The following is a 24,962-nucleotide window of genomic DNA, read 5'->3' as shown; positions in this document are numbered from 1 at the left end:
TAACGAAAGAGCTGAGATCCATGTCTTGGAGGTCAGGGAAGAACAGAAACTGGCTGGGCCAGAAAGAGCGTTCAAAGAATTAATTCGTAAAACTTCCCAAACTTGACCAAATTCTACAGAAGCAAACAAGCATGCCAGAAAGTTATTGGCATAGATGAATACACCTATAAATACCATGTGCCTACACAAATAAACAACACAGTCAAATTTCTGAACACTAAAAACAAAAAAAAAAGGTCCTTAAGGTAACAAGAGAAATGAGACCTTACCTATAAAGAAAAACAGATTTGAAAGACAGAAGATTTCTCATCAGAAACCTGGAGGCAAGAAGGAAGTGGCACATTTTTCAAGTACCAAAAGAACTGTCAAAGCTTGATCCTCTATCCAGTGAAATATCCTTCAGTAATCAAAGGCAGAAATCAAGATATTTTCAGATGAAGAAAAACTAAGAGAATTTATTGCCAGCAAACCTACCCTGAAATAAAGGCCACACAAAGTTTGCTTAACAGAAAAATAACCATAAAAGAAGGAATCTTGGAACACCAAGAAGAAAAAAAGAACAGAGTAAGTAAAAATATGGACAAATATAATACAATTTCCTTTGTCTATCGAGTTTTCAAAATTAAATTTGCTACTTCCAGCAAAAATTCCAACACTCTCTGATGTGGCTCAAGATGTATATAGAGAAAATATTTAAGGCAACTGTGTTATGATTAGGTAAAGGTAAAGGAACGTAAAGAGAGGTAAGGTTTTCACATCTGACTTGAAATGGCAAAATGAGCATACAGTGATAAATTTTGTATATATAAAGTAATACTGGCCAGGCACACTGGCCCATGCCTGTAATTCCAGAACTCTGGGAAGCTGAGGCCAGAGGATTGGATGAGGCAATGAGGCTGAGGCTGCACTGTGCTAATGACCACCCCACTGCACTCCAGCCTGGGCAACAAAGCAAGACCCTGTCTCTTAAATTAATTAATTAATAAAGTAATACCTAGAAGAACCACTGGAAAAGCTACACAACAATATACACATGATAACATAAATGTCCAAAGTAAGTCAGACAAAAGAAAAGAAATAAAAACACAGAAAAAGCAAAAGGCCAAAGAAATGGCAGACTTAAGCCTTAACATTTCAATACTTACATAGTTACATTAAATATAAGGAGTGTAAATATACCAATTAAAAGACAAAGATTGGGAAAGTAAATTTAAAAATGAGTTACACTATCTCTAAGAAACTCACTTTTTATATGATAATATATAGACGCTGAAAGTAAAAACATGAAAAATATTTATCATTCAAATATTAATCAAAAGAAAGCAAGATTGGCTATATTGATATCCAGTTATGTGGGCTTCAAAGCAAAGAAAAATTTCCACACAGAGAGAAACAATAAATAGTGAAGACGAACAATTATATATGTGTATGCTTCAAATAACACAGCTAAAAATATATGTGTAACAAAAATTGATTGACCTCAAAGTGCACATGGACAAAGAGACAATTATAACTGCAGACCTCAGTACCTTATGAACAACTGATACACAGCAATGAGTCAGAAAATCATCAAGGATAGAGGAGAACTCAACACCATCATAATCAACAGAATCTAATCAAAATTTGTAGACCATCTACCCAGCAGCCACAAAATACACATATTTTTCAAATGTTCACAGAACAAATATCAAGTAGGCCATATTGTGCATAAAACAATCCTCAAAAATTTAAAAGAATTCTAATTATACAGAGGGCATTTTCTAGATACTGTGGAATTAAACTAGAAGTAAATGACAGAAAGATAACAGAAAAGTCTACAAACACTTGGAAACTAAATAACATATATCTAAATAATAAGTGGGTCAAAGGGAAAGTCTTAAGAAAAATTTAGAAATACATTTAATAAAATGAAAGGAAAATACAGTGACTAAAAATTCAAGCAAAACATCTAAGGAAGTGCTACAGAAACATTTATAGCATTAAATGAATACATTAGAACAGAAAAAAAGCCTCAAATCAATCACCTAAGTTCCCACCTTAAGAATCTACAAAAAAGGAAATGCAAACTAAATGCAAGTAAGTAGAAGAAAGAAAATAAAGATGAAAGCAGATATCAGTGAAATAAAAAATAGAAAAGCAATAGAGAAATCAAAGAGCTACAAATAAGATCAATAAAACTGACAAACCTCTGTTAATCCTGCTGAAAGAAAAACACAAATTACCAATGCCAGAAATGAGAGGTATCACTATAAACACCACAGACATCAAGACAATAATATAACAACTATGAGCAACTCTAAACAAATTTAATATAACTTAGGTAAAATGAACCAATTTCTCAAAAAGCACAATTTATCCAAACTCACCTAATAAGAAGTAGATAATTCAAATAGCATTGATTACTAAGAAAATTTAAATCATAAACATCTCCCTGAACAGTTACCTTAAAGCCCTGATGGTTTCAATGAAGAATTCTAACAAACATCTTAAAGAATCAACACCTATTATACACAGTATTTTCCAGAAAATAAAAAAGGTGGGAATACTTCCCACTTTATAAAGCTAGGATTACCCTGGCACCAAAACAAAACGTATTAGAAAAAATGAATATATATGCAAAAACTCATTTACAAAATATTACGAAATTGAATTCAACAATACATAAAAATAATTATATGCGATAACCAAATAGAGTTTATTCCACCAGGGCTGCAAGGCAGGTATGTAATCCACCACCTTAACTGGCTAAAGAAAACTCACATGATTATATCAACTAATGCAGAAGATGCACGAACACAGCTTTTCTGAGGGCTCCCTTAGGAACTGATTTCAGTTTTGCTTGTCTCTGAGTTCTAGTGGGATCCAGCATACCCTAGATGCCTAGGAACTGCTTAAAATAAAAAAAAGTGAGTTGGACTAGCACCAAGATTAGAGAAGCCCCTGGAATCTCTGGCAAAGGCCGACTGGTGAAGGTCTTTCCCTGTACAAAGCCAGTTTGTGAAGACTGGGTAAGATGAATGTTTCATTTAATGTGCACACCAAATACAGAATATAAAGAAATGAGGAACAGGGAGAGATGTTCAATAAAATAAAACAAGATAAATCTTCAGAAACTGATCTTAATGAAATGGGGTTATATAATTTACCTGACAGAGAATTCAAAATAATCATCATAAAGATGCTCACTAAAAACAATATCTGAACAAAGTGAATTTTCAATAAAGAGACGGAAAATATTTTTAAATTACCAGACAGAAATCATGGAGCTAAAGAATACAATAACTGAACTGAAAAAAATCTTCAGAGGGATTCAAGAGCAGACTACATTAAACAGAAGAAAAGATCAATGAATTAAAAGATAGGTCACTGGAAATTATTCAGTAAGAGGAGCAAAAAGAAGAATGAAGAAGGGAAAAGAAACCTTAAGAGACTTATGGGACACCATCAAGTGACTAATACGTATACTGAGTTGCAGAAGGAGAAGAGAGAGAGAAAGAACAAAAAAAGCATATTTAAAGAAATACTGAAAATTTCCAAATCTGGGAAAGGAAATGGAGAAATAGATCTAGGAAGTACAGAGGATTCAAAATAAGACAACCCCCCGAGAAATCCACACCAAGACACATTACAAACAAAGTGTCAAAAGTCAAAGACAAAGAATTTTCAGAGCTGCCAGAGAGAAGCCACTTGTTATGTGCATTCATGTCATAAGACTATGGATGGATTTCTTTCATCAGAAATCTTGCAGGACAGCAGGAAATGAAAAAACATAGTCAAAATTCTGGGGGGAAAAAAAGTATACCTGGCAGAACTCTTCTTCAAAAATGAAGGCAAGACAAACACTTTTATCATCACATGACCTTACCTGCAGGAAATACTGAAGAGAGTTTCAAGTTGAAAGAATGCTAAATAGCAACACAATAGGATAAGAAAGTATAAAACTTGTTGGGAAAGGTAAATACACAGACAAATAAAGAATACTGCATTATTGTAACAATGGTGAATATGTGACTTGTAGTTATTTTATAAAAGGCAAAAGTATTAGAAATAATTATAACTAAAAATGTTAATGGATGCACAATATAAATGGATATAAGTAAGTGTGTGGAAATAGTAGTAAAAGTGTAGTTTTTGTATGTGATTGAAGTTAAGATATTATCATAAGATAGACTGTTATACGTTTAAGATATTTTATGTAAGCTGTACAGTAACCACAAAGATATACCTACAGAAGTTATAGAAAAGAAGAGAAAGGAATCAAAGCACATCAATACAAAAAAATTAATGAAGCACAAAGACAGCAGGAGAGTTAAAGAGGAGCAATAGAAATACAAGACAAATAGAAACAATTCCCAAAATGGCAATAGGAAATCCTTCCCAATCAGTATTTACATTGAATGTAAATAAATTAAATTCTTCAATCAAAAGACACAAGTGAAGTTGAATGGATAAGAAAACAAGATCCAACTCTATTTTTTGTGTTTTTTATTTCTTAAGACAGGGTCTTACTCTATTGCCCAGGCTGGAGTGCAGTGGGGTGAATATGGCTCACCTCAGCCTCTGCCTCCTACAGTCAGGTGATCCTTCTGCCTCAGTCTCCCAAGTAGCTGTAGCTGTGACTACAGGCATGCGCCACCATTCTCAGCTAATTTAAAACTGTGTGTGTGTGTGTGTGTGTGTGTGTATGGGGTTTTGCCACACTGCCCAGGCTGGTCTTGAACTCCTGGGCTTAATAAAGATCCACTCACCTCAGCCTCCCAAAGTGCTGGGATTCCACAACTCTATTTTGTCTACAAGAAACTCACATTAGATTTAAGGACACACATAGACTGAAAATGAAGGGATAGAAAAGGATAGCTCATGATAATGGGCCATCAAAAGAGAACAAAGTGGCTATATTTATATAAGACAAAATAAATTTGTTAAGAACTGTCACAAGAGATAAAGAAGAACAATATATAATGATGAAAAGATTGATTCACCAGGGAGATATAACAATTACAGGAAAATATGCACCCAACATAAGAACAACTGAAAATATAACAAGAACATTGACAGAACGATGGGAGAAACAGCAATGTACTAATAGTAGGAGACATCAATACCTCTCTCTCCGTTATGGATAGAACAATCAGACAGAATATCAACAAAGAGGTACAATGGGCTGGAACAACACCAGAGCAAATAAATCCAACAGACATTCACAGAACATTTCACCTGCAGCGGAATACACATTCTTCTGAAGCATACACAAAACATTTACATTTATGTCACAAAACAAGTATAATAAATTTAAGCAGACAGACATTTCTTACCACAATGGAATGAAACCAGAAATCAGCAGCAGAAGAAAAACTAGAAAATTCATATGTATGTGGAAAGTAAATAACAGACATTTGTACAACCAGTGGACCAAAGAAGAAATGAAAAGGGAACTGAGAAGACATCTTGAAAGATAAAAATGAAAATGCAGCACATCCAAACTTATGGGATATAAGAAAAGCAGCATCAAGAGGGAAATTTATATCCTACACAAAAAGGAAAAAAAATCATATAAACAACCTAACTTTTCAATGAATTAGAAAAAGAAACACAAACTAAGTCTGAATTTAGTAGAGGAGGAAAATAATAAATATTAGAGCAGAAATAAAGTAGAGAATAGAAAAACAAGAGAAAATAATCAGAGAATCAGCAAAGAGTTTGTTTCTTGAAAAAAATAAAACTGACAAACTTTTATCTAGACCAAGAAAAAAAGAAGTCAAATAAATAAATTAGAAATAAAAGAGGAGACATTACAACTGATGCCACAGAAATAAAAAGGTTTGTAAAAGACAACAATGAGCAATTACATGTCAATGAAATGGGGAGTCTAGAAAAAATGGGTAAATTCCTGGATACATACAACCTACCAAGACTGAATCATGAAGAAACAGGAAGTCCAAATAGACCAATAACTAGTAAGGAAACTGAATCTATAATCAAAACCCTCCCAACAAAGACAAGTCCAGGACTAAATAGTTCACTAGTGAATTCTAGTAAACATTTAAAAAAGAATAATGCCAACCCTTATCAAATGCTTTCAAAAAACTAAAGAGGAAGGAAGACTCAGACTTGTGAGTCCTGCATTACTCTCAAATGAAAACCAATCAAAAGAATTCCAAGAAAAGAAAACAAAAGGCCAGTGGCCCTGATTAATATAGGTGCCAAACTCCTCAATAAAATACCAACAAACTGAATCAACGACACATTAAGAGGTTCATAACCAAGCGGAATTTATATCTGGGATGCAAAGAAGGTCCAACACATGAAAATCAATTAATGTAATACACCACATTAACAGAATGAAGAGCAAAAATCATTCAATCGTCTCAGTGGATGCAGGAAAAGTGTTTGACAAAATTCCACACCCTTTCATGATAAAAAATTATTGGGACAGGAGGAATAGCAGAAAATTACCTCAATATAATAAATGTCACATATGAAAATACCCCAGTGAATTGCATACTCAATGGTGAAAAACTGACAACTTTTCCTCTAGCATCAAGGACAAAGCAAAGATGCCCACCCATCATTACCACGCCTATTCAATATAATACTTTAGGACCTAGCCAAAACGATTCAACAAGAAAAGGAAGTAAAAGGCATCCAAATAATAAAGAAGTGAAACTCTCCCTATCTACAGATGGCATGATCTTACATACTTTAAACCCTAAAAACTCCACCAGAAGACTGTTAGAACTAATAAATAAATTCATTGAAGTTGCACAATACAAAATCAACATCAAAAATCAGTGGCATTTCTATATGTTAACAATGAACTATCTGAAAAAGAAATTAGAAAAGCAATTCCACTTATAATAGCTTCAAAAAGAGCAAAATACTTATTAATGAACTTAACCAAGGATGTGACAAATCTGTATACTGAAAACTACAAAACAGTGATAAAATAAATTAAAGAGGGTCGGGCGCGGTGGCTCAAGCCTATAATCCCAGCACTTTGGGAGGCTGAGGCAGGTGGATCATGAAGTCAAGAGATAGAGACCATCCTGGTCAACATGGTGAAACCCCATCTCTACTAAAAATACAAAAATTAGCTGGGCACGGTGGCCTGTGCCTGTAATCCCAGCTACTCAGGAGGCTGAGGCAGAAGAATTGCCTGAACCCAGGAGGCGGAGGTTGCGGTGAGCTGGGTAACGAGAGCGAAACTCCGTCTCAAAATAAATAAATTAATTAATTAAAGAAAACACAAACAAATGGAAAGACATCACTCATTCATGGATGGAAGACTTAATATTGTTAAAATATCCACACTACCCCAGCGATCTATAGATTCAATGCAATGCCCATCAAAATTCCAGCAGCAGTTTTTACAGAAATAGAAAAAACAATGTTGATATGAAATAAAAAAAGATCCCAAATATTCAAAACAATCTTGGGAAAAAAGAGCTGAAGGCATTTCACTTCCTGATTCCAAAATATGTTACAAAGCTACAGCAACTAAAACAGTATGGCACTGGCATAAAGACAGACACAGAGACCAATGGAACAAAACAGAAAGTCCAGAAATCAATCTATGCATATACAGTCAACTGATCTTTGACAAGAGTGCCAAGAATACAAAAAATGAGGAAAAGATAGTCTCTTCAACAGTCGTGGTTTTTTTTAAAGAGGAAAGGAAAAGAACTGAAACAATAAGGGGATTTAATACTTGAAGAAATAAATATTTCAGGAATTTTTTTTCTTGTTTTTTTTTTTCTGAGACAGAGTCTTTGTCACCCAGGCTGGAGTGCAGTGGTGCGATCTTGGTTCACTGCAACCTCTGCCTCCTGGGTTCAAGAGATTCTCCTCCCACAGCCTCCTGAGTAGCTGCGATTACAGACATACACCACCATGCCCAGCTAATTTTTTGTATTTTTAGTAGAGATGGGGTTTCAGCATGTTGGTCAGGCTGGTCCTGAACTCCTGACCTTGTGATCCACCTGCCTCAGCCTCCTAAAGTGCTGGGATTATAGGCATGAGCCACCACAGCACCCAGCCTGTTTCAGGAATATTTGTAAACATTCTAATTGTCACAGTAAAGAAAATGGATTACATTTTCCAGTAAGACACAGGACTTTTCAATTTGGGTATATAATGAAACAGGAAACATAAAAAAAGGTATAAAAAGGTATCTCAGGCAAGAATTAAAGAAGAAACTGGTGTGGCAATATTAATATTAGGCAACATTTAGTTCTATAGGAATTAAATGGGTCCAAGAGTAGTGTCGACACAGCAATAATTACAGTACAATAAAAAATGTGACTGGCTGGATACTGGAAATTGGGAGTCCCTTTGAGGAGGTGACCTGTAATCTGAGATGCAAAAGCAAAAAAGAACTGCCCCGTGGCGATCTGAGGAGAAACATCCCCAGAGGGGCATATTCCAGATTGTTCAGTGATGCCACCGGCATTGTCATAGTTTATCCTCATCTGCGATGTATGGCAGGCGTTAATGACCCCATTTTACAGACAAGAAAGCTCTTTTGAGGAAAACAAAACACTCTCCAGCCTTCTTAAACAGGCTGCATCCTATTGTGTAAAATTTAGGCTCTGCCTGTGTATATGCAGAGCCTAAATTTTTCTGAATAAATGTGGAATTGATCCCCAAAGTATATGTCCAAGGATCTTACTTGTGAAAATAACTTACAGCTGCCAAATTTCAGAGGGCAAGCGTGCGCATCCATTGGGAAGTCCTCAAGCTGCATGGGGCACTCTGCAGAGATGGTCAAGCTGAAAAATAAGAGATGAAGACCTTTCAATGACTCCCTCACCCTAGCCATTCACTGAGCCACCATCACGTCCTAGAAAGCCATATTAAGTATTCTTAAAAATTAACGCCTTTTATGAGATTATCTGAACTGTCCCCACGAAATTACATAAGTTGGCATTGTAGGTGAGTATCATTCAGAAGTAAGGCTTAAATCAAATCTACTCAGGAGTTCAGTGGCTCAGGGCGAATTGCTTATAAAACAATTTAAGATGCCTTTAAAAGTTATTTATTCTTTGTTTCCTATCCCTTATTGAGCATTATCTATAAAGCTTTCCTTGACAAGGCTGAAAACGTATGTATTTTCTAAAATGGTTCGGAAGCCCAAAAACATAAACGTAGGATATAAATGCACATATATTCATAGAATATAGGAAAATACAGAAAAAGTTTAAATAACAAAATTACAAATATCTACCATTTCACTTATAACTCCATGTGGTACACTTACTGCAGAGTTTTACTATTTGTCTAAATTTTGACGGGAACCTGGCTATAACCATTGTGTAATGGGCCAGTGTGAAACTGTATGGTAAGTGAACCTGTAATGCAAGAACAATCTCCTGGTACAACCTAATTATTATTTTCTTAATCCAGGCCTAGTCTTCCAAATTATAATATCACCGAGCACTACCTCTGTCACCGATATGATATAATGATGGTAGCCAGAGCTGGCGTGTGTGTGCCAGGCAGCCTGTGAGGTATTCTATCTGCACTGACTCCTCTCACCCGAGCAGCACGGGGAAACCTGGTGCTATCACCACCCCAGTTCACAAAGAAGAAAAGTGAGGCGCGGATATTAAGGAATCGGGCCAAGAATGCAGAGCTGCTCCGTGGTGGAGCCGTGACTATCACCCAGGCTGCCTGGCCCTGGCTGCAGAGGTTCCTGAAGGGCACCGCCACACGTGGCATGCGCAGGGCTCTGCTCTGTAGGAAGCCAGTGCACTCCCAGAGGTGCCACACCCTGGTGCTTTCATTTCCTTGCCACCTTTACCAATTAGGGTTGATTGCAAATTTTATCAATGAGCCTATCTTCTCTTTCTTAGCTTTCTTTCCATATTTAAGATAAATGATATTACGTACAATGAAACATGAAGATACTAAACATTCAACTTAGAGGACAGTTCTAAGCAGGAGAGACAAGCTTTGCACTGGCCTGTGGCCTCAGCTCTAACAATCTGTGGCCATAGGTCTAACACTCGGAACTGACACAGCAGCAGACTGAGGTGCGGGGAGGGGAGGGTGCTTCAGGTGACCTGAACATCTTCGCCCAGCTGCGCTACTGAAGACCTCAGCCTGCAGCCCTGGCTCTATGCTTGCAGCTGTCACGATGATGCTAACAGCATTCTCACCCACAAGTCTATGCCATCGTCAGGGTGGATGTGCAGAGGGCTGCCTTCTCTCAGACACTGCCATGTCCGCCAGCCCCAGCAGGTACTCGGCTTCCCACTGGGTCTGGAGGTCGCCAGGAAGTCAGTCTATGGGCTGTGTTCTTGATCACTTGGAGAGTCTGAGTTACCACCTGCCCCTTGCTCTGTGCTGGCACCCCCCTCCAATCCACGAGGCCACTGCAGACACCAGAAAAGACATTTCCGTTGCATGCCCTTACTCTCAGAGGAGACCCCAAGGAAACCTGATCCCCCAGGCCCCGTGAGGCACTCTGCCAGCTCCTGGTTCATTCCTCCCCATTTCCTGGCCAACACTGTGTGCTTATAAAGGGATCAGAGCCAGTCTTTCTGCCATGGTGGGCTTCATTCTAGCTGTCTGGCCCTGAGAACTGCCCACCTCCCGGAAACTACTGCACTGACGATGGTGAAAGATGACATTCTGACAAGGAATATACACTGAGGAGCTGGCTTTTAGGATATTGCAGGAGTGTGTGTGTGTGTGTGCGCGTGCATGCAGCACGGGTGGGGGCAGGGAGGGTACACAAACACAGGTGGACAGAATTTAGCTGGATCTGCAGGGAGGGTACACAAACACAGGTGGACAGAATTTAGCTGGATCTAAAAAAAGGACACTTCAAAAAAATTCCAGTAAAATTGTAAAAAAGTGTTTTTCTACAATTACCATCTCAATAAATACTATTATTAGAGCCTTGTGAATTCTTCTCCCAGTTTTATAGAGCTCCTTAGAAATAAAATTCTAAACCTCAGGAAAGTATCCTTCATCTATCAGAGTGTCTCTTTTCTAACACATGAATGTATTATTCAGATAAATCTCTCAGTAAGAACTGTTTCAGCCTCAGTCAGGAAATAAATTTAAATTTTCGATCCCTCTAAACATTTCAAAAATGGCCTATGCTTTTATAATACTCAAAAAGTCTCTCTCAGTGAAAGAAAGCCTTCTATTCATGGGGCTCTTGAAATGTAGAATGCCTTGATGTGGAACTAGCCGCCTCTACACAGAGCTGAGATCAAGGCCTCTGTGGAGTGGGTGACTGTCACAGCACAAGAGAGCCAGCCAGGTCACCTGCTTGAAACCCTCCCTTTTTACTATAGAAAAGTAAGCCCAAAAGGTTAAGAAACTTGCCTGTGGGAAGACTTCACTGAATTACTGGAAAATCCAGGAATCCAGTATTTTTTCCAAATGTCCAATTTGTGTTTTACTTCTAATTTCTGTTGAGACAGTCAAGCATTCACTTATTGAAGCATAGTATCCCATTTTTGAACAACATCTTGATTTTAGGGCAAGGGAAGAGGCATTTTTATAAGTTAAGAAAGTTGCTTCAACTTGGATTTACATCCAAGTCTGCTCCAAATGAACTTTTATGGTCAGGATGATGATGATGGTAATTGAGGGCTTAGGGTCTAATGTCTGTGTGTCCTCAAGACAGGTTTTGTTCATTTATTTCTCCCTTTGAACAGGCCACTCTTTCTTTGTATATCTTATTTCTTCCTTGAAAACAGGACATTTTGATTATTATAATGCGGTGACGCTGGGTGTTACATTCTCCCATGTCCACAGTGGTTTTGTGTGTGTGTTTGTTTATGCCTGTTGCGATTATTGTTGTTTGCTTGGTTGGTGAGTTTTTGTAAACTCTGTGTTGTTTGTTCTGTGGGGTCACTCTTTCCTTAGTTTATTGGTCAATTAATTATCTGATGGAGATATTTTTAATGCCTGCAACCAAAATTTAAAAATCAAAACAATAAAAGCCTCTCAGTCTTTGCAGATAAAGTCTGCATGCATGTTAGAACACTCTTGAAGTGCCTAGCCAGGCAGTTTACAACTTTGCGATAATTTCACTTTTTTCTTGTGTGGAGTTTGAAGGTAGCCAGACATGAAAACTTTGGGTATTTTTAGGTATTTTCTCAGTATGTGTCCAGGCCTGGGCATGCACACGACCTGTTAGATTACCTGGTGTAAGGGGACCTTTACAGTCCTTGTTCCCCTTGTCTATCTTTCCCCAGCCTCTTCTTTCCTAGCTTTATGAGGAAAGAAATGCTTTCATTTCTTAAACTCTGAATTTTATTTTGAGAAACTTTTGTGCATATGTGTTGTTTCTCTTTTGTAGCATCTTTTAAAAATCAGGCTTATGTGTATTTTTTTTACATTTGATCTGTTAAGAAGATTTATTACGGGGTGTGCAGATGCACATAACAAATTAAACAAAAATATTTCCACTCTCTCGTCAATCATTACAGTGTCCTCCTGAGAAACATGAGTACGTTTCTTGGTATGTACCCAAAGGAACTGAACACTTATGTCTACACAAAAGCCTTCACATAAATGTTTATAGCAGCCTTATTCACAACTACCAAAACTTGGAAGCAATCAAGATGTCCTTCCATAGATGAATGAATAAACTAACAGTATATGCAGACAATGCAGTGTTATGCCACGGAAACTTAAATGCATTTCACTAAGTGAAGTGAGCCAGTCAAGATATGACACACAGTATGATTCTAACTATTTGACATTCTGGGAAAAGGCAAAACTATAAAAGGTCAGTAGTTGTCAGGGGTTCAGGGGAGAGAAGGATAAAAATAAGCAGAGCACAGAGGATTTTTAGAGCAGCAAAAATGCTCCTGTGATGTCATAATGGCGAGTACGTGTCATAATTTTGTCTGAACACACAGAATGTATGTGAATCCTAATATAAAGTATGGACTTTGGGTAATAAGGATGTGTCAGCTTAGGTTTATCAGTTGTAATGTTTGTGCCACTCTGGCTGGGGATGTGATAAGGAGGGAAGTTATGCATGTGTGGGGACATGGGTTTATGGAAAATCTCTGTTCCATACTCTTCCTTTGTCTGAAACCTAAAACTGCTCTAAAAAGAAAATTCTTTTAAAAATACATTCTTTAAAATCTGAGGGAGTTCACTGCTATAAGACTTGCCATATAATAAATGCCAGAAATGAAAGGGCAGGAGAGGGGAGCTCAAAACCATATCAGGAACAGCAGTAACTGAAATCACATCGGTAAACATAAAACAAGTATTATGATATTTTTGGTTTGTAACCCCATTTTCCCATATGATTTAAAATACAAATGCATAAAATAATAATTATAAATCTATGGTCATATACAATTACAATCTATGTTATACAAACTATGTGTAAAGATACAATTTATGACAATAACAATGGGAAGACAGAGCTATGGTTTTTTTTATATGCAACTGAAACTAAGTTGGTTTTAACCCAAACTAGATTGTTATAAATTTCAATGTTAATTTTATTCTGCAGGGTAAACATTAAGAGAATAATTTAAAAATATATAGTAAAATAAATTAGATGAAAATTAAAATGGTACACTAAAAAATCAAACACAAAAGAAGTAAGAAATGAAAGAATTGTGGGACAAGAAATGAGTAAGACATATAGAAAGCAAAGAGAAAAAAGGTAAAAGAGAAAGTCCTTCCTTTCAGCAATTCTATTAAATGTAAATGGACTAAATACTTCAATTAAAAGGCAGATATTGGCAGACGTGATATAGATATATAAATTCTGTCACATACAAGAGACTCATTTTAGTTCCCAAACCAGAAAAAAGCCAAAATTGAAAGAATGAAAAAAGTATTCTATTGAAATCAAAACCAAAGAGAACTGTAAGACAAAATTTGTTGCGAGACAAAGATATTATATAAGTGGCTCCATATACCAAAATATATAGAAATTATAAACATATATGAAACTCAAAATGGAAACAAAAATTTATCAGAGAAAATGGACAGACTTCAGAGAAAAATACACTAGTCTGCAATAACAATTGGAGACTTCAATATCCCATTTTCAATAACGAGTAGGATATCTAGAGAATACTGATAAGGAGGCTTTCACTACACTATAAACCAACTGGACTTAACAGGCATATATGAAACATTCCATCCAACAAAAGCAGAATACACACTATTCTCAAGCACACAGGCAGCATGCCCAGGATAGACCATCGGTTCAACTACAAATCTCATACTTAAAAAATCTAAAATCGTACAAAGAATCTTTTCTGACCAAATGTAATGAAACTAGAAATCAGTAACAGAAGGAAAATTCAAACATTCACAAATATATGGAAATTAAACACGTTTCTAAATAACAAATGGGTCAAAGAATACATCATGAGAAAATTTAAAAAATCTTTGAGGCTAGAAGTGGTAGCTTACACCTGTAATCCCAGCACTTTAAGAAGCCAAGGTGGAAGAATTGCTTAAAACCAGTAGTTCCTAACCAGCCTGGGCAATATAGCAAGACCCTGTCTCTACAAAAATGAAAGTAAATTAGCTGGGCATGGTGGCATGTACCTAACTACTTGGAAGGCTGAGGTGGGAGGATCACTGGAGCCCAGGAGTTCAGGCTGCAGTGAGTTATGATGGCACCATTGAACTCCAGCCTGGATGACAGAGCAAGATCGTGTCCCTAAAAAAAGAAAAATATGTTGCGATAAATGAAGACAAAAATGCAAGTTATCAATACTTATGGGATGGGAGCACCAAAAGCAGTGCTTGGAGTAAAATCCAGAGCTCTGAATACCTAAATTAAAATAGAAAAACGATCTCAACTGATAACTGAACTTTATAAATTATAAGAGCATGCTAAGCCCAAAGCTAACTGAAAAAATGAAATAAAGACTGGATGAATGAAATGGAGACGAGAAAGCCCACAGCTTGCAGGGCTCACAGGCAGGTCAGAGGGAATCCTGACTGGGGGTGTGAAGGCTCACAGGGTTCCTGCCCACAGGTGCCAGTCTTCCACCCTACAGATGTTGCTGTTTCAATCCCTGCATCTCCTCTTCCAGAATTCTGAATGCCTCTGATAATGAATGAATACTTCGAGCTACTATTTATAATGCCATTTAAGTACTTTGTTTTAACAACCCAGACTCTTTCAAATGATGATACCACATCCCCTCTCTAAGGAGTGGAGAGAAAAGGTGCTGTTGAAGCATGTGGGTGAGTGGACACAAATTTGATGTACAAAGTGACACTCCGAAGCCCACCTGAGGGAAGCCTCACCAGAATGGCTGTACCGCGTCCTCCGCCCTGAAGGATTCAGGTCACATTTTCTGTGGGCCTTGACTCACTGAGGAGAGGATTTGTTTTTCCATACTTGGAGACCCGACAGCAATTTTCCACCTATCTGCCAATCGGTAGCATTCTTCTCAATTTCTATGAAAGTGATCTGACCCTAAATCTCTTCTTTCCACTGCACATTTCAAAATGCTCTATTTTCTACCACAGCAACTCATTTTATGTCAGTCTATCATTCCCCCTAAGTGGCCAGGCAAATATTCTGGGACCATCTGGAGTTTCTGTGAATGAGGAAAAGGTTTCAGGTTGTACTTGCTATCGTTTAAATTACTGAGCTCAGGGCTACCAGTGCCCAAGTGTCATCAACTTGGAAGAGGTGTATTATTTTTTAGAAAACAGTAATAAAACGGGCACTAAAAAGCCCCTCCATGGATCGGTTGCATCCCTGGGGACACAGGGGATGTGTAACAAGTGGTGTTGACTGCTCTACTTCTTTTAAGTTAATGCAGCAAAGAATCGAGAGACTTGTGATGGAGGAACTGACATGTAACAGGGAAAGCAACCAGAGGCGTCTCGTTCCACCCTCTCTATGATTAAAAGATATTTGAATCCTGAAACTTTAAATGTTATCAATAGGTAACTTGTACTTCTGTTGAGTCTGTAAAGAAATGGATCGACACCTTGAGTGTAAAGCTGGCGCGGCGTGTCCGCTCGGTCAGGGCTCTTTATTTGCACGCGCTGGAGCTTTTCACTGCTTCTGTAGCAGTCTGCTGGGCTGCCATCACAAAGTACCACAGGCTGTGTGGTTTAAACTACAGACATGTAATTTCTCACACTTCTGGAGGCAGAAGTCTGAGATCAAGGTGTCGGCAGGGAGGCTCCTTCTGAGGCCCCTGTGCTTGGCTCGCAGACGGCCGTCCTCTCCCTGTGTCCTTGCATGGTCTTCCTTCTGAGTGTGCCTGGGTCCCAATCTTCTCCTCAACATATGAGGATCCAGTTATATTAGACGAGGGCCCTTCCTAATGACCTCAAATTCACTTAATTACCTCTTTCGAACCCCATCCCCAAACGCAGTCACATTCGGACAACTGAGAGGTTAGGACTTCAACCTAAGAATTTGGAAGCAACAAAGTCATGTCAGGTAGCTGCTCTGGCTGCTTCAAATTCATACTCGTGTGCTCACTGTGATAACGGCAGCGGAGGGACACCTCTTTCCACAGGTGCTATCATAAATGTGTGGTAAATCTGTTTACATCTAGAGATGCAAAAATCTACATCTCTACAGTTCTTAAATTTACATAATAAAACTTTTTGAAAACATACAGAAAAATAAACCTCCTGAGGAAACGGAGCAGTGATGTGGTAATTCTGCTGCATCACTTTTGCCAACCTGGTGGTGACTGGGTTAGCCAGGTGGTAAGCTGGCATCCTTCTGATGTGGAATGCACATTCATTAGGAATGAATTACAGCAATTTCTTTTTTCCTTCATATACTCCCTCAACGTCTTTAGGCCAGTTAACCACACTAGCAGTTCTCCTTGTAAAAATAAACCTACTAACTCCTACTTTGGAGTGCTATAAATTGAAATAATAAAAATTACTGCAAAGTAGTAATTGCCTAACACAGAGGCCTGGCTAAATGAAAAGATGGAGAAAGTCCTGTGATTGTTTCTTTCTATTAAATATTATTTGTTCTTCCCCTAAAAAAAAAAAAAAAAACAAATTTGGAAGCAACAGAATTCAGCCCATAGTCATATCCAATTAATTTCCATCTCGCCTGCCGCCCACTAGGTTTCTGGCCTGACGATGATGGGACAGAGACTCACACTGACCATGAGGAAATCCACTCGAATCAGTTAAATCATGATGGTTGGTCAGCGAGATTCCAAAGCAGGGCTAAAACAATTCAATTTTTGAGAGAAATTAAGTCCTATTTCATACACCTCTTTTGCAAAACTATTTTTGGCTACTTTGCAGAGACAACATGAACACACATACACAAAGATACTTTAGAGCCCTTAAAAAGGAAGAAAATACATGCAAATCACTGAAGCCACACACAACACACCACATATACACACGCCACAGACCATACACACACCACACACACACCACACAGAAGCCACACACAACACACAAACACACCAGGAGGCCGGGAGGGAGGCGACCCTGAGCCTGAGGTCCACAGGGGCAGCGGTGGGTGCAGGCTGGCTGCACACAAGGGAGGATGGGCCAAGCAGCTCCCAACACTGCAGAAGGAAGCAGCACTCCATCTTCCCCAACTGCCTTTCATGAGGCTCCAAACACCCTCCTGCCAGCCTTGCCCTCCATGCGCGAGGCCACGGCACCATCTCGTGGACACTTTTCAGTCCCCATGCCCGCATCCGTTGCATGCTCCATAGATATTCTATCTCTGAGAACAGGGAGACGCTGGGAGGTTTGGCACTAGGACATTCTCCATGGGTTCATTGCCATGTATGCATTTTTTTTTTTTTACAGATACAGTTTTTTTATTCATCCTCCTCCTCCTCATCTTCATCTTCCTCTTCCACTTTTTTCCGGGCAACTTTAGTGGGACCCTTTGCACCATCAAACTTTCCTTTTGACTTACAGTCAGCAACATCCTTCTCATACTTCTCCTTCAGCTTTGCCACCTTAGTGACGTAAGGCTGCTTTTCACTGTCATTTAAGTTATTCTACCTCACCCAGCTTTTTGCCATGTCTCCAATAGAGATGCCAGGGTTTGTGGATTTGATCTTGGGGCGGAATTCTGAGCAGAACAGGAAGAAGCCAGACGGTGACCTTTTGGGGGCATTAGGATCCTCCTTCTTCTTGCCTCCTTTAGCTGGTCCATAATCCTTCATTTCCCGATCATAACGCACTTTATCCGCCCCTTTGCCATTTCGTCAAATTTAGATTTCTCTTTCCCAGACATTGTCTTCCACCTCTCAGAGCGTTTCTTGGAAAAATTCTGCAAAATTGACAGGGACCTCTGGGTTTTTCTTCTTATGATCTTCTCTGCACGTCTGCAGAAAGAAGGCATAAGCAGACATCTTGCCCTTTGGTTTCTTGGGGTCACCTTTAGCCATCCTGACTGTATTGTTTGCTAGTCTCGCCATGTATGCATTTTTATCTGTTTCACTCATCTCCTCCATGAAGACGATGAGGCTACTACCGACGTTGAGGGTGTTATGCAGTTTAAATGGGTTTCTATTTCTGAAGCTCTGGTTCCTCTCTCACTAGGACGAGGGTGTCTGAAGCCTTTGTGGGGTCAGAACCTAAGAAAGCAAATATATGCTGGAGATGGTCCATGTGCAAAGGCTGATGTGGTCCTGCGTGAGATGTGTGCCCTACAGTCCAGAGTGTGGCCTGGCCAGACACCACTGACTGCAGTGGGTGCAGACTGCTGGTCTTCTCAAAAGGCCCAGAACACTTCTGGTCATGTTTTCAAACCAAACATGCAAGAAATGTGTGTTGAAATGTCCTTATTTGTATGCTGCAAGAACAATTTTTAGCAAACATAAATCTGACTCGTTATTAAACTGGCAGAATCCCAAGCACAGAACATGTCTGTGAACCAGCAATACTCTGGGTCTCCTTCCAAGTCCCTCATAAGAAGGTCTGAGTAGTGAGATGGCCTCATTCAGGAAAAGGTAGTCTCATTCATTCACAAGCACACAGAAGTTCCTCCTGAGTGCCCAGTGCCAGGATGACATGGAGTATATGGAATTACACAGGGCACGTGTATCACACATGTGTCATACATGATTGAAACATGTATGTCCAAAAGACACTCAGTGAAGAACACAGAACTTCAGCCGGGAAGTTAAAGGCAGTGTGCCCACCATGCCGCCGCCGCCCCACTGTCTCCCTCCACAGCAGGCTGTTGCAAAGCCTCTGTCTTCAGTGACTGAGGACATGAGGCAGGGTGCGGGTGCGTGTGTATGGGGAGCTCAGCGGGAGCAGAGGGGAAAGGGCAGGGGTGTGCCAGGCAGGCTCTGTGTCTCCAACCGTGGGAACAAGGCTCAGTCCGAATTAAGTCAGGACAAGGGAGCTCTGTGAGGCACGTCCCAAAGCTAAAAAGCAAAGCTGAAGTAACTACAAATTCTGAGATGAGTAACTGTTATATATGGTTTTTAATGGATTGGCTAATTGCATCTCATGTAGCAAAATGGGCTGAAACTTCACTTTCATTTTTATATATAAGGTGCCAGAGAGGAAGTCATAGATGATCTCTACTCTCACCGATGGAAGTGAAACTGCTACTATTTTTTCTAGAGAACAGTTTGAAAATTTGTATTAATATCAAAAATTTGTTTTGTCCAATTCCTAGGATTTATTCAAAGGATATACATAGGTGCTTGGACCACAATGCTATCACAGAGAAAAAAATTGATATATCATTTTTTTTAGCAGAAATTATGTAAACACAGGATGGCCACATGATGGGATGTGCCATATCACAAAGTTTCAAAGCCAGTTTAATAACATGGGAAAGTGTTTTCAATGTTGTATATTTTAAATTGTAAAGCTACTCACAAAAGTTTTCAGTGAATGAGGCCACTCAAAAACCGTCGCCTATGTATGCACACACACAGGCATACACAAATGTGTCTACAGGGAGACACAGAAACATGATACACACAGAAATAGTAACACTGATTCTCTTTGGTCTTGGTGTTATCATAAAATTCACACTTTGTAATTTTCTATGTTCTACAAATTTTTAAATCATATTTTGATCCTTGCCAATATAAAATGTGTTACCTTAAAAATTGCAAGTCACCCAACACATCTGGTTTCATGAAAGAAGCTTTGAACTTGGCAATGTATAGCTATTCATGGTTGTACAGACATATAAACACATCCTAGTGTCTAGTTCAAAACTTCCAGATATATACGTATCCAAGTTACCTACTACGCTATTTGATATTAACTACCAATCATGAAGCAAAAATGTGACAATGCTGCCCCCAGGTGGCCATTCAAGAAATACGCATCTTTACTAGCAGTTTTCAAATAATGAAACAGACTCTGCTATATGGCTAGCTATACAGCATTGGAAAAGAGAAAAAACAAACCAACCGAACAAAGAAAACACACACACACACATACACACACACACACACACACACACACACACAGTGACTCTAGGAGATTAAAATATAATGGCCAAGGACTCATGACTACTAAGTGACAGTCAGGACCGGAACTTAAGTCAGCCCAACTCCAAAGTCCAGGAACTTTTCACTAGATCCTATTTCCCCAATTCATAAAGTAAGCAGTGGTTTCCACTCATGACAAAACATCTAAATGGAGTGTAAGCAATCATAAAAATATGTCTTCCTCAAAGTAAAAACCACACCCAGGGGAATACATATTGTACAAAACAGACAATGCAGAGTGGATTCAGTGCACAACTGTCTAGTGTTACTTTACTAGGGGCGGCATATTCTATTATCACCGTAAAACTGTGGTGTTTGCCCAGATGCTTCTGTTACACAGGCACAAGCAAGTGACCTTGGGTGGAGCAGCCGCTGGGTTCTCTGGGCCAGGCAGGACCACGTGGGCTGGCAGAGCAGCCACCTAAGGACGCCCTCCTTGCCTGCTGCTGCCACAGGAGCCTACGGGGGACTTGCTTTCCTGTCGGGAGCCCCAAGACCAGGGGACATTCCCTAAGGTGGCCTCACTATGTGTTCTCACAGGAGCCTGCACTTTTAGAGGGTGTGGGAAGATGGGAGATGAAAGGGAGCCACTGCCTCCCAAGTCACTTGGTATTACCTCTCTGTGCACTATATAGCTTACATAAGGGTGTCTATCATCGGATCTGGTGTGCTCTCTGAGACAGGTGGCCACCCTGTACTTCAGGCACTTATCTGGAGGGGACCAGGGACCTGTTGCTACACAATGACAACCAAAAACTCTACCTCCCCTCACCCAAGAAAACAATTAGGGGACAGTCATCCTCTGGACCCCAGATGACCTCAGGCCAGTCCCTGGGTTCAGCTCCCCTCACCTCTCCAGCCCTGCCAAGGAGGGCGTGGCGGGGAGGAACTGCTCCGAGCTTCCCTTGGAGTGACCTGACTGCCCTGCCTGATGCTGGAAGCCTAACTCTGGGCACAGCTCGGTAGAGTGGGTCACTCCATTTGCTGAAAGATGGTCCTCAAAGAAATTGTTCAGTACTTTATAGGCATCCTCTTGAGGACGCAACAGGAAATGTTTGCTGCCCTCTTTGGACTGATTCGGAGAAGCTGCTGAATTTCACTTGTAAAATTCAGTGAACGCATGACCCAGTAGTGGTAGGAAGTTCTTCAGAGCCAACGTCATGGATAAGCTCCAGAAAAGTGCCTCAGGTCTTCCGGTCCTAGGCGCTTCGGAAACCGCGGCTTAGGTGCAGACATGGCCAAGTCCGAGAACCACACCACACACAACCAGTCCCGAAAATGGCACAGAAATGGTATCAAGAAACCCCGATCACAAAGATATGAATCTCTTAAGAGGGTGGACCCCAAGTTCCTGAGGAACATGCGCTTTGCTAAGAAGCACAACAAGAAGGGCCTAAAGAAGATGCTGGCCAACAGTGCCAAGGCCATGATGCACGTGCCGAGGCCATCAAGGCCCTCGTAAAGCCCGAGGAGGTTAAGCCCAAGATCCCAAAGGGTGTCAGCCGCAAGCTCGACCGACTTGCCTGCATTGACCACCCCAAGCGTTGGAAGCATGCTCGTGCATGCACTGCCAAGGGGCTCAGGCTCTGCCGGCCAAAGGTCAAGGCCAAGGCCAAGGATCAAACCAAGGCCCAGGCTGCAGCTCCAGCTTCAGTTCCAGCTCAGGCTCCCAAAGGTGCCCAGGCCCCTACAAAGGCTTCAGAGTAGATATCTCTGTCTGCCAATGTGAGGACAGAAGGACTGGTGCGACCCCCCGGGGCTGCCATCTGCATGGGGCTGGGGTCCTCCTGTGCTATTTGTACAAATAAACCTGAGGGAGGCAGGGAAAAAAAAAAAAAGAAAAAAAGAAAAGTGCCTCAGGTTTACTGCCAGACATTTGGGGAGCAAATGGCATACATTCTCTTGGCTTCTTTTGAATCTCAAATGTAAAGAATTCCAGCTCGTTCAATTGTGCGTATCCTTGAATACTAATTTAAAGGAATTCTGGAACACGGCAGGGATTTCTCATTAAAAAATCCTATTCAATATGGTTAACTATAATTTATTGTACATTTTCAAAACGGTAGAAGAGAGGGTTTTGAATGTTTACAACATAAAGAAATGGTAAGTGTTTGAGGTGATATGTATGCTCATCACCCTGATTTGATCATTATACACTGAATACACACATCAGTCTGTATTTCATATAGATGTACAATTATCACAGGTCAACTAAGAATAAAAAAATAAAAAGTACAATGACCTGTATGGAGTTGCTTTTAAGAAAATGGTAACTGAACTCCTGCCAACATTTCTAGATAGATATCTCAGGTTAACAGGCATCACAGGGGCTAAGCACAGTGGCTCACGCCTGTAATTCCAGCACTTTGGGAGGCCAAGGTGGCGGATCACCTGAGGTTAGGAGTTTGAGATCAGCCTGGTCAACATGGTGAAACCCCATCTCTACTTTAAAAATACAAAAATTAGCTGGGCATGGTGGAGGGTGCCCATAATCCCAGCCACTCGGGAGGCTGAGGCAGGAGAATCACTTGAACCTGGGAGGAGGAGGTTGCAGTGAGCCAAGATCACACCACTGCACTCCAGCCTGGGTGACAGAGTGAAACTCCATCTAAAAAAAAAAAAAAGGTTAGGGGGGCATCATGGGAACATAGTTTGTTCTACATTTTCATATTTTATCTTTTTACTTGGCCTAAGATCTGAAAAAAGTTAAAGATACATTTGTATTTGAAAACTTTACCAAATTTTCCTATTTCTTCCAATATTTGGTATTTGGTTTCATAAGTAACATAATAGACACCGTCGTGCATAAAGCTTACGCCACAGTCCTAATGAGTTCCTTGAGATGGACACTATGTGGGAATGACCGCATCAACCTACACCATCAGCTTTCCATGGCTTGACAGCGTGGCCTCCTGCCGACCAGAAGGACCCGCACTCAAGGGCCCAACCACGGGGTGACCGGTGCTTCAGTGATTCCCATTTTACCAGCTTTCCTAAGTCAATAGGTAAAACCGCTGTGGCATTCTGGATCTAGCTCTATCACATTAAAATTCACAACACTTGGAACTGGGACTATTTCCACTTTCCAAATGTTGTATACGACTGAGAAAGAAACTCATTATCAACCTTGCAGCTCATTAGCAGACTCTTCCTCTGCACAAACAGCCACTAATTACCACTGGCAAGTTGCTCTGGTTCTCACCTCTCCTTGGCTTCCTTCTGGGTGTGACACTCCCAAAAAGCCACTCTCTATCTAATGACGCCGTGTCCCTCAAATTTTCAAAGGTGGTGGATTAAACAGGAACATTGCTCATACCTGAGCTCAAATTCCTGTTACCTCTTCACTAGTGTGTGATCCTGGGCTGATTACCAAACATCCCTAAGCCATCCTCTCTCTGTCCATTAATGGTCACGGTGTCACCTGGCTGGCCAGGCTGTCTGAGCGCTGGAGGATGCTGTGACTATAAAGCTGCCTGCTACACAGACTCAGTAACAGGCCCCCTTCCTGCCTCTTCCCCCTTGTAAGCAATGACACTAACTCACCATCCCATGCGGGCAACAATGTTTCAGATGAGAGAGTGTCCCATTGTCTCCTAGAATTAAAATTGCACGTATTGGCCGGACATGGTGGTGCATACCTGTAATCTCAGCACTTTGGGAAGCCGAGGCCAGTGAATCACCTGAGCTCAGGAGTTCAAGACCAGCCTGGTCTTGGTAGTGAAACTCCCTTTCTACTAAAAATACAAAAATTAGCTGTGCATGGTGCACATGCCTGTAATCCAAGCTACTCGGGAGGCTGAGACAGGTGAATCGCTTGAACCCAGGAGGTAGAGGTTGCAGTGAGCTGATATAGCATCATTGCACTCCAGCCTGGGTGACAGAGTGAGACATCCTCTCAAAATAAGAAAAGAATAAAAGCTTAATTTGTTTCCCTTTAATCAAGAGGACACAGTGTGTCAAAGTATTCACCAGAACATAGACTAGGAAACACAGATCCTCCAAAGTTGAGAGCATCAGTATTACTTTCCACTAGGATTACTCTTTTTAAATAAGAAGTTTACTGTGAAAAATTGTAGCAAGACAGAGAAATTCCAATACCTACACAAAAGACGTGCTTCCTTTTTTAAACTCGACTTTATTGCTGCTTTTTTTTCAATTGAAAAAATATTTTCTGAAGCCTACTTCCGTAGACCCACTTTGGAAACTTTGAAAAACTCTAAAGAAGCCTTTCTCATTGATCAGTTTATTGACTTGCTCCAGGAAAATGAATAATTCAAAATTTAAAAAAATGACTAACAGTCAGTTTAAATTATAAATACTAAAACTTAACTTTAACACTGGAATGTTATCAAAGCATGTGAGAAATGGGCTTTTAAAACTTACATAATTGCAAGAAAAGAAAAAGAGGAAAGGAGAGGAAAAAAATCCCCTTAGGTTTTATTTTTTCTTTCTTTCTTTTGTTCTTTTTTTTTTTTTTGAGACAGTGTCTCACTCTGTCACCCAGGCTGGAGCGTAGTGGTA

At 40.0% G+C, this 24,962-nt stretch overlaps 1 protein-coding gene and 1 pseudogene across 2 annotated transcripts in view; one reads left to right on the top strand and one right to left on the bottom strand.

Annotated features, from left to right (window-relative positions):
• Positions 1-24,962, bottom strand: part of GABRA5 (gamma-aminobutyric acid type A receptor subunit alpha5) — a 71,607-nt gene that overhangs the window by 25,623 nt on the left and 21,022 nt on the right. For both annotated transcript variants that reach the window (XM_021674564.2, XM_012460366.3), the window contains exon 7: positions 8,686-8,768. In XM_021674564.2, the coding sequence (XP_021530239.1) occupies positions 8,686-8,768 (83 nt within the window). The remainder of the gene's footprint in view (positions 1-8,685; positions 8,769-24,962) is intronic.
• Positions 21,622-22,159, top strand: LOC105722685 (large ribosomal subunit protein eL29-like; annotated as a pseudogene).

The sequence above is a fragment of the Aotus nancymaae genome, unplaced genomic scaffold (genome assembly GCF_030222135.1).
Source record: "Aotus nancymaae isolate 86718 unplaced genomic scaffold, 86718_ANA_hifiasm-v0.15.2.pri h1tg000075l, whole genome shotgun sequence".
NCBI lineage: Eukaryota > Metazoa > Chordata > Mammalia > Primates > Aotidae > Aotus > Aotus nancymaae.
Note: the sequence above shows the minus strand (reverse complement) of the source record. Positions and strands in the feature narration are given on the sequence as shown.